Below are 11773 nucleotides of genomic sequence, written 5' to 3' on the forward strand. Positions count from 1 at the left end.
GAACCTACCATAATGGCCATGGTCAACTATAGCAATGTTTCCAGGGAATAAACAGAGCTGTCTTGGGTTGACTTAGATGCACAATTGGATGGTTTTAGATGTCAGGTTGCAATGTTAAATTGTGATTGTCTAAAGTGTAGCCCAATGTAAAAATTCAAAGTGACAAAGTCACGAGGTAAGCCTGAGGTAAGCCTAGAATTGTGATATGTACAAGTGCAAAAGATAGGTTATTTGTAATGCATGCCACTGTGAGGCCCATGTGTGGCAGTCTGACACTCCATGGGATTTCCTTTTGTACCTCCATGGGGTACCATATATTGCATGAGGTGCCATAGATTGCCCTAGAAGCAATAATTCTAGGGAAGAATGCATCTGTAATATTGCATGTGATGGAGCATGCCACAGTTTCCCATGGAGCACATGGAGGTGCAGTATCAGCCCATCACGGCCTATGCATGCTATATTAAGGATCCATACAAAACAGATCTGTGTGGGATGGAACCTTACAACACGTGCAGATAGGAGACGTCCTGTTCTGTGAAAAGTATGCAAAACACCATTGAGGTATTACATCTAGAATCCATTTCTCATGACTCAAGAATTTATCTCTGTGCTGCGCCGGCTTCCATGGTGCATTATGGAGCTTTAATATTGGTGCAAAAGCTATAAAAGTTCATTACTAGCTATAAATGTTCTTTGGTTGTCAATAGTTTATATGAATATATACAGTATGTGGATCACTTTTAGGAGACTGGCGGAAATAGCCCAGATCTTTCAGAAACACCATCGAAATGAATGCCACCATTAGTGTATAAACAGTATACAGTAAGCTCATTAGCTCACCCTAGTGGTGGCTGCAGGCAGACAGAATTTTATTATTTAATCCTATGTCTATGCAGTGGATTCGACGCAGAGGTTCAACCTCTATAAAGACTCATTAAGAAATGAATAAAGACATTATTTGGCCATGAGCACGCATTCACTTTAAAGGGGCTGTCCAACCTATACTCAGGTCATCAGATTGGTGAGGTCACCCTGAATGAGTGCTGAGCTGCGATAACCCCACCAGCCACTACATAGTGGACGAAGCCTTTTGCTTCTGACTCAGTCCACTACATCGGATGTCAGATCTCCCCCCCAAATCTGAAAGCGATTACCTATCCTGAGTATAAGTCATCAATATCTAGAACCCGGACAACCCCCTTAAGGGGTCATATTTGAGATGTGAACTCTCAAAATAGAGTTTTCAGTGGAACATTTATGAGTCCCTAAAACAGTGACACACTCTTACCTGGGGGTAAACTATATAAAACTTGAGTGCTATCACATTATATAACTATAGAAAGAGGAATATCTAAATCCTATATAAATTGCTTTAGTATAATAATATATAAAAAAAGAAGCAAATAGTTCCCATATACCTGTATGATAATTAATGGAAGAAAACAGAGATAGAGACAGGTATAGCAAGCAAGAGTTGGGGTGACAAGATGAAGGAAACTTGGCCCCAGGAGGTAGGTAAAAAGTACCTAGCTACAAATAGTCAATGAGGTCTTAATTCACTTAAAACAAGCATTGTCTGTTACAAGAGACTACAAAAATATAAACCACAACCATCAATTCTTCAACATGTAAAACTCTAAAACAATCTGATGAATACCAGCCAAACAGATGTAGCCATTTCTGAAGAATAATTGCAAAAATAATACGGTTCTACCATTTTTCATTCTCATTACAGTATGGAACTATCCTAACCATCTGCTATCAAGATGTTAATAATATTTCTCACAACATAGAGCATTCTCCAGTCACCTTTGGAGAATAGGCTCATTATACCTTGGTCCTAGCAACCGGGAGCTTGGGTGTCTCCTTGAGGTTGCTTGTGGACACAAGTTTATCCACATGGAGCAAAACCATAGTAGAACATTCTAGAACCTGAACTCAGAATTCCATTAACTCTAAAGAATCTATTCCTTCCTCGTGCTCTTGAAAGGGTTCTAGATCTATGGTAAAACCTTGGTTCTTCAGAGTAGCATGAGCATTCATAAATTTCTGAAGATATTTAGATGTGTAAAGCCAATGATGCTTCAAAACATCTTCCATCTCATAGGTTTTAGATTGTCTGGCGTTCATTTTTCGGAAGCGTCTGAACAGTTTATTACCAGATTCATTGCCTTCACTGGCCCAAGCTCCGATAGAACCGTCACGTTCAATGATCTCTGGGACGTGGGCTAGGGTTTTGTGGAAGTAATTGGTGATCTTGCCCTCATATCTATACTTGAACTTGGTGGACAAGAGCTCTGCAAATCTCTGAGAGTGGTAACTATACTGGCAGAGCAACTCTGGGCACTCTTTCGCTGGGCATGAAGAACGCCACACTGGTTTCATTTTGAGATACAATTCCATAAGTTCTGTGAGGGCCATTTTTCTCTCCTCGGAATGTATTAGCTCGCAAATGGCCTCAACTGTTTCCTTGGTCATGAGTTTTCGAGCAAAGTTTCCATTCATTCTCATTATAGGTTTTAAGTTCATCCTCTTCCTAAGGTGTTTGTCAAGTGTTGCCTGCCATTTCTTTCGTTCTTCTGTGGTGGCTTTGGAGTTTTTGTAGACTTCTCCTATTTCTAGTTGGAATATTCGATAAAACTCTGCCGCATTTCCAATGTCACAGTGCAAAGCATCAATGGATGGGAGGGTTTCAATAAATGGCTTTGCAGAAACTCCCTTAACCCTGTCACGAAGTTCATCGACAGATTCATGGTAGGGATTAGCTCTCCATGTTTCATAGCGTTGCAAGTTCTCACCGTGGCTTCTGGTAATGGAATGGAAAACCAAGTTCTGAGAAGCTTCTAGACGGGTGGCATCACAAAGAGTACAAATATAGATAGAACCTGAGGCTTCAAGTCCTTCAACTTCACGCACAAACTTCTCATCATAACCTGTACCCCGGAAGATAAACTTAAAGCTTCTACGTATTCCTCCAATTTCCAAGAGAAGCTCACTGCATTTCATGGATTCTCTTTCGGCTATCAGAGGACCCAGGATGGCAGTTAGAGTTTCATGATCTGATTCATCAGCAAGCATTAAACACACAGGTTTGCAGCAAAGTTCAGAATTGGGTTTAGCCTCCTCAAAAATTCTAACAGATCCATTTTTGCTGTCGGTAACACTTATGTTCATGATGGTGAAGGAGAAGCGGACAGCCTTCTCTGGTACTGCAGGTCCACAGCCATGCTTCTCACTTACATCTCCCATACCGTCACATGCTTCTTTAATCACCACAATAAATGGCCCAGAGAGGTATTCCTCTAGGTCTTTGGACTTTAAACCTTCGAGGATATTTTCTTCCAAATCTTTCAAAGCTGAAACCAGAGCAGCATCATATCTAAACCTTTTGGAGATTGCATCAACAGGATATTCATCAACAGATCGATTTAGTCCTGATAGGCCATCAATGATGCCAACATCTGTAATGGTGGACACATTCTTCAGTGGTGGTTTCCATTCGAAAGGATGGCAACCTGGTAGCAGGGCTTTCTCTGCGTTTCTCAGAGCATGCAAAGGTTGGAAGATCTGCCTCCCAGTTATGGCTTTGACTGTTCTGTACATTTTATGGTACTGGCTACAGCTCAGAAAAGTGTTTACTCGTATTGCAAGGCAGACGGCTGGTTGCAGTCCTGCTCCCCTACCTTCCATGATGGCCTCTAACTCATCAGCCTGGCGGTGTTCATTCCTTGCTCTTAAGGCCAGGAGAAAGAGAGTCAAGCAAACTGATTTCACATCACCTCCTTCTTCTTTATCGGCAAAAGCCTTCACTTGCATCTTGAGCTCTCTAAGACGGTGCTTTTGTGCTCTCCTTGTGAGTGACAGTAGATGTTGCCTGGGTCTTCCACCTTTGTTGATATGAGCATAGGCATCTTTACCTTTGATTTCCTTATGCTTGGAGATATGTTGAGAGTATTTTCCAAGCAGGATTTCTTCATCACATCCGGTCACTATGCACTTTAAGATCAAGGAGTTCAAAATGCTGAGAAAGGACTTCACGGGCGTTATAAGATCTGTTGGAAAACAAGTGTGTCTACAAGATGGACAGTAGCAACCCATGATCTTGAAGTATTTGAGGAGGCAAGTCCTGCAGAACAAATGTTTGCATGAGGTTTGCACTGGATCAGACAATATGTGTTCACACACCTGGCATGTGACTGACTTGATAAAATTAGAAGGATAGTCCACCACCAGTAAACCGGGGTCAAGATGGATATGTTTGCACTGGTTCTTAATTTGATTCAGGGTCTTATTCTTCTTCCAGAGGGATGAGATGTTTCCATTTTTGTTATTCTTTCCATGTTCCACGCTGATTTTTCTCTTTTTGATAATTGTATTTTGGTGGATTGTTCCCTTTCTCTTACCCCAGTTTTTGGAGGAATTGCAAATGTCACATGTTGAACTGTGAGGCTTCCATTCCACGGCATTGTTACGAGGGAAATAAACCTCACTGCAGGAATTGCTGAATTTTTTATTCATGATACTCCAGCAGTTATGGCAAAAACATGTGGGATGCTTGGAGTCTAAATCACCTCTTACATCTATCTTAAAGACCTTGGAGATGAGTTCAGGCCAGGAGGTGGCTTTCTTCTCTTTCCGTCTTAGGACATCTTGAGTCTCGTTGTCTACTGGTCCATGTACTGGGTAACTCCTGTTCTGTTGATCCATTTTAAAAGAGACTCCACAAATGCGACATAAATGTTGTAAAATGGCTATGTGGGCATCTTCTTCCAGTCTCTTCACCTGGGCCTCATTGTTATCTGAGATGCTGTCCTCCAGATCTTTGCCATTTCTAGGTGATGTCATTGAGGACTCTTGGCTGAGGTCATCAGAACTCTCATTGAAATGTGGGGATTTTCCCTGAGAGCTAGTACAAGACACCCCACTGTCATCATTGTGTTCTTGTGAGGATGTCCTCTCCAGGGACTTCACTCTGAACAGCTTAAACTTCCATTCTGAGAATTTGGTATATGGGGGCTGTATTTCATTTGTCACTGGGTTTTCTGGAGTGCTGACCAATGGCAACTCCATGTCCTTGAGTGCTGAAAGACATGAGAAGTATACATGTTAAGACTTCTTTATACAATCTATGAAAAACATATGGCTAATTTTATACCAGCTTTGGTTGTACACAGGGGGGAGATTTATTAAAAACGTGTGTGTAAAGTAGAACTGGCTTACTTTCCCACAGCAACCAATCAGATTCCACCTTTCATTTTCCAAAGGAGCTCTGAAAAATGAATCTGATTGTTTGCACCAGTTTTCCGTAACACCAGTTTTGATAATCTCTACATTAAGAGACTTTAAAGTGAATGTCTGCCTTGGAACCTAAATACGTTCAAAATTCTGCACTGATTAATTTCTTAATATATGATTTTGGTCTGGGCTTTCTTAATACAGAACTACAACTCCCCTGCATGGACATAGAGTTAAATTATCAAATTCTACCCGCCTTCACCAGTAGAGGGAGTGGAAAAGCTTACTGCAAATGTAACTGTATACAGTAAGTTCCTCAGCTCCCTCTAGTGGTAGCAGAAGGCAGTCAAAAATTAGACAATGTAACTTTATGTCTATATGGTGGACTTGGAGCGCTGTATCAGAAAAAATGGAACTTGGACTGCAAAAAAGATATATTAAGAAATTAAGCGGCTCAGAATTTGACCACATTAAAGAGGAGCTGTCACCTCTCCTGACGTGTCTGTTTTAGTAACTACATGCATTCCCCATGTAATAACAGTTCTGGAGCATCTATTCTTACGACTCTATGTTATGCCATTCCTTTAATATAACTGCTAGAATTTTACAAATAAACTCTCTGTAGTAAAGGTACTGCTGGGTGTTACCAGTAGCTGGTGAGTCTGACTCTGCACCTTTACTGCAGGCTGCTGGCAATTCATTCGTAAAGTTCTAGTGGAAATAAAGGAAAGGCACAACATAGATCCATAAGAATAGATTCTCTGGAAATATTACATGGGGAACGCGCATATTTATTAACGGAGGAGAGGTGACAGGTCCACATTAACCAATCACATTCTACTATTCTATTTCATATCTACAGGTATCTATGTCCAATCTAATGTCTATCTTATCTATTTTCTATCTAATATCTATCTCTTATCTATCTATATCCTATTTATCTGTCTATCTATCTATCTATCTATCTATTATCTATCTATCTATTTATCTGTCTATCTATCTAATATCTATCTATCTATATCCTATTTATCTATCTATCTATCTATTAATTATCTATCTATTATCTATCTATCTATTATCTATCTATATCTATCTATCTATTATCTATCTATCTATCTATCTATCATCTATCTATATATCTTTCTATCTATCTATCTATCTATCTATCTATCTAATATCTATATATCTACACAAACAAAAAACAACAGCAGCACACTCTCCTAGAAAGTGAAATTGGGTGCAATCCCTCCCAGATTCCAGGTACGAATCCACAGATAATGTCCAAAGAACAAAAATTGAGGCAGCACTCCAAAGAAGGTGAAGGTGGTGGACCTATTTATTACCACAGTCACTCTGGGGTAATAAATGGGTAATAAATAGGTCCATCACCTTCACCTTCTTTGGAGTGCTGCCTCAATTTTTGTTCTTTGGACATTATCTATCTATGTCGTATCTACCTATGTATGTATTTATCTATCTCATATCCATCTATCTATCTCATATCTATCTATCTATCTATCTATCTATCTATATCTATCATCTATCTATCTATCTATCTAATATCTATCTATCTATCTATCTATCCATCCATCCATCTGATATCTATCTATTTCATAATTATCTATCTATCTCACTATCTATCCACCGTCTGTCCATCCATCCATCCGAGAGCCCTTATCTCCCCCGCTCAGATTCACACCGCAGCCACCACATTCCCCCTCCCAAGTACAGTAACCCTCAGCATCTGCTGGGCTTTGCCTGGTGCTTATGCCGGCCCCGTATATAACATTGTCAAAACATCTGTGGTTTAGAGATAAGACGGGCAACACTGGATAGACACACATGCAATACATAAAATCACAAGAACATATATTGCCACAATAAACCTACGGCATAATCCAATAATCCAATTTTTAAGCCATATTTACATAAAACATGAAAACCTCTCCGCTTTCACATGGCCGAACTATTGGAGCATTTTAGCGTCTGTATTACGGCTGCAACAAACGGACAACAATGGGTCAACTCAAAACCATAGAGTTCAACTTCTAGGGCAGCGGGGGCGCCAAAATGTAGCTTCGCTTGTGTTGGCAAAAATCCTTGCAATGGCCCTGGATAGATAGATAAGAGATAGATAGATAGATAGATAGATAGATAGATAGATAGATAGATAGAGAGATAGATAGATAGATAGAGAGATAGATAGATAGATAGATAGATAGATAGATAGATAGATAGATAGATAAGAGATAGATAGATAGATAGATAGATAGATAGATAGATAGAGAGATAGATAGATAGATAGAGAGATAGATAGATAGATAGATAGATAGAGAGATAGATAATGATAGATAGATAGATAGATAGATAGATAGATAGATAGATAGATAGATAGATAATAGATAGATAATAGATAGATAATAGATAGATAGATAATAGATAGATAGGAGATGGATAGATAGATAGATAGATAGATAATAGATAGATAGGAGATGGATAGATAGATATGAAATAGATCGATAAATAGATAGATAGATAGAGAGATAGATATGAGATAGATAGATAGATATGAAATAGATCGATAAATAGATAGATAGATAGATAGATAGAGAGATAGATATGAGATAGATAGATAGATATGAGATAGATAATAGATAGATAGATAATAGATAGATAGATAGATAGATAGATAGATAGATAGATAATAGATAGATATGAGATAGATAGATAGATATTAGATAGATAGATTGATAGATAGATAATAGATAGATAGAGAGATAGATATAAATAAATCAAGGAATGTGGCAGCACCACTGTCTGAAGAGTACAGACGGAGTGCCAGCGGCTGAGTCGGCGATCCACCTCCAAACAGTATAGAATAAATGAACTCCGCAGCACATCCAGGTAGTGAAGAAGTAAAAGAAGCTTTATTCACCAAGCATGCGACGTTTCAATCCTCTCAATGGGATTTTTCTCAAGCAGTGATAGATAGATAGATAGATGATAGATAGATAGATAGATAGATATGAGATAGATAATAGATAGATAGATAGATAATAGATAATAGATAGATAGATAGATAGATAGATAGATAGATTATAGATAGATAGATAGATAGATAGATAGATAGATAGATAGATAGATAGAGCAGTAGAAAAAAGTTACAAGGCAGCCCTCTGGTCTTCAGTGCTTGGCATGGGTTGAATAAATGATCCACTGAAGACCAGAGTGCTGCCTTGTAACTTTTTTCTACTGCTCTATCTATCTATCTATCTATTATCTATTTATCTATCTATCTATCTATTATCTATCTATCTATCTATCTATCTATCTATCTATTATCTATCTATCTATCTATCTATCTATCTATCTATCTATCTATCTATCTATTATCTATCTATCTATCTATCTATCTATCTATTATCTATCTATCTATCTATCATCTATCTATCATCTATCTATCTATCTATCTATCTATCTATCTATCTATTATCTATATATCTATTATCTATCTATCTATCTACCATCTATCTATCTATCTATCTATCTATCTATCTATCTATCTATTATCTATATATCTATTATCTATCTATCTATCTATCTACCATCTATCTATCTATCTATCTATTATCTATCTATTATCTATCTATTATCTATCTATCTATCTATCTATCTATCTATCTCTTATATCTATCTATCCATATTATATCTATCTCCTATCTATCTATTTATCTTAGGTTTTCCTATCGCCCACCTCTGAGGCCGACCTCGCTCAGCAGCCGCCGAGGCTTAGATTGAACACTGATCATAATATAAAGACAGACATCAATGATATGCAAATTAACCCCTCACTTTGCACTAATTCGTTCCTTCTGATCAGGCTTGTGAAATTGTAAATTACGTTGCCGTGTGTCAAGTGAGATGTTTATCAGATATTCGGGATTACTGAATGATGAATTATTCGATTCTCACTAAAATAACCAACATATTACAATCTAAGGCTGGTGCTACACAGTGACCGGAAACAGTATTGAATTAAGGTGAAATGTGCTCCTGATGTGACTCCAATGTTGGATAGATGGTAAATAGCTCGTTGATGGAGATAGATAGTAAATGGAATAGTAGAATGTGATTGGTTAATCTGATCAGTGGTGTCCAAATGGTAAAGGGGTTTTCTCATGCACACAACCGTTGGATATTTTGCGGTCTGTAAATTGTGGATCCTCAAAACACAGACACCGCGTGTATTCTGTATTTTGCAGAACGGAACAGCCGCCCCTAATAGAACAGTCCTATCCTTGTCCGTAACGCAGACAAGAATAGGGCATGTTCTATATTTTTGCGGATGCCACAAAACAGGCATATGGATATGGTGTCCTCTTTTTTTTACGGCCCCAGTGAAGTGAATTGGTCCGGGTCCAACCCGCAAAAAATGAGGATCGGATGCGGACAAAAACTAAGTTTATGTGCATGAGCCCATAGATAGTATACTATACATTCCATTACTATAATACAATTTATGATAAGAACCATATTACTACCACATAACATATTATCATTGTTTCAATTATCATATATTTTTCATTATTATTATTATTAAATAACCCTCGTTTCACTGTGTAGGCCATGCATTCCTCTAGCCCCACAATATATAACACTCCGAGCCCCCTAATCAGGGAAACAAAGAAAAATAAATACAAAATGTTAAAATAAAGTAATCGTAATACAATATAAACACATATATCAGTGATAGGCACATAAACCCCTCAGGTAACACATTCTCCCTATGGCCGAAAGCATCAAAGACGGTTCTTTTAGCCTCATTTTAAAACATCGCAGCCATAAGATTTGGAAGCGTATCCTCGCGCTCCGTGAAAAGTTCACAGCTCCGGATAACAACCTGCACATAACGCAAAGTCTAGAAACATTTTTATTTTTGTGTCCAGGCTTGGAAAGAATTGCCTGACATTTAAAATATTCAGCAAAAAAATATAGCGGAGATCGGGTAAATTTAGGAAAAAACGTGACTTTTTAGTAAATGTTGGAGGGTGTAATTTAAGCATTCAGCGGGAGGGTTCGCGCCATCCAGCTCCAAGAAATGTGACGGGGGCTACTTTTCTCCAAACTCTATGAAATGTCGGATATAAAGCAGACCCTCGGGGCCGGTGCGGGGGCGGCACAGATATCCAGCTGCAGACTTAATACACTTCAGCAAACCAGTGCCCAGGAGATCCCCGGCCAAGGGTTGTCACACGCTCTTAATGCCTGCTAATGTGACAGATGCTCACCCCTGGCCAGGATTTCGAATGGGAAAATCTGAAATGCAGGTCCCTGTAGAAAGGAGCAGGCAAGGCGATGATGAGCCTTGTGTTGGTCAGATAATAGGCCCGGGATGTGGCCAGGTTATGACAGACAAGCCTAGGACTAATGGACTATACAGAGCTGTAGATACCATACCTGATGCCAGCTCGTCAGTGCCCACGCACACAAGTGTCAGTCAGATCCCCGACCTTGGATGATGAGCGCCAGCCTTTTCTGCTTGGCATGGCGAGCTCTCTGTGCCTCTATATATCATTTCATGCCAGGGTTCCAATTATTGCACATGGCCCTGGCAGCCAATAAGAAGAAAGGCCGGCTGACCCCCTTTACCACAGCTGGGGCCAGGCCCGTCCCTCCTCTCTGCACCTGGGACGCCCTGTTTTGCAGAATCTCAGTGGTTTAGCCACAGAGGTTTTACGGAGCCGGGTTCTCATAGGGCTGGAGACAGGCAGAGCATGACTGGCACAGCTGTGTTATTCCGTGCCACTTCAAAAAAAAATATACATTTCTGTGTTTTCTGTTTTTGTGGGTCAACAGACCTCAGCATGTCAGGACAAACAAGAGAACGCCGCTGTCACCAGGTACTGTAAATGCATTTAATGGCGTATACGGCACTCATGTAGCATGTGAATGTGATAACACTGCACAGTTAACTAACGGCGGCAATTAGCGATTCGCCGCAAAGCCGAATTTCCTTGTCAGTCGAATTAAACTGAAATAGTGTAAAAAAAAAAAAAAACATACATAATACCTACCTGATCCATTTGCTCTCGATGAGCTGGCCGCCGCCATCTTGCTTGAAGATCTCGGCTCAAATCCCGTGCACGGTGATGTATGACGTCATCACTCCGGCCGGCATGATGACGTCATCTCAGGCCACGCGAGATTTCTCGCCAGACCTTCAAGCAAGATGCGGTTGCAGGCAAATGGATCAAGTATTATTTATTTTTTTATTGTACACTATCTTATTTATATTAGATGACGGGTAGAGGCACTATCGCCAATCTCTCTCATCGCACCCACACCCGCTACTTACAAATAAATGACAAAGTAATTTGTCACAAAGCGGAATTTTTTTTTAAATTCGGCGAAGCAGCCAAATCAATATTTTTTTAATACTTTGCTAATCACTAGTGGCAATGCATATTAGATGAAGGATTAGATTTCAGAGGGACCGGCCAGTCCTCTAATGCAGGGGTCAGCGACCTCCGGCACT

General features: G+C 39.4%; 1 protein-coding gene across 1 annotated transcript; it reads right to left on the minus strand.

The window, feature by feature from the left end:
• Window positions 1-1941: 1941 nt before the first annotated feature.
• Window positions 1942-10780, minus strand: RAG1 (recombination activating 1). The gene is made up of 2 exons (XM_040410397.1): window positions 10696-10780; window positions 1942-5084 (listed from the first exon to the last, which is right to left on the minus strand). The coding sequence occupies exon 2, from the start codon at window positions 5071-5073 to the stop codon at window positions 1942-1944; it is 3132 nt and encodes a 1043-aa protein (XP_040266331.1). The 5' UTR covers window positions 5074-5084; window positions 10696-10780.
• Between the last annotated feature and the right edge of the window lie 993 nt (window positions 10781-11773).

The sequence above is a fragment of the Bufo bufo genome, chromosome 10 (genome assembly GCF_905171765.1).
Source record: "Bufo bufo chromosome 10, aBufBuf1.1, whole genome shotgun sequence".
NCBI lineage: Eukaryota > Metazoa > Chordata > Amphibia > Anura > Bufonidae > Bufo > Bufo bufo.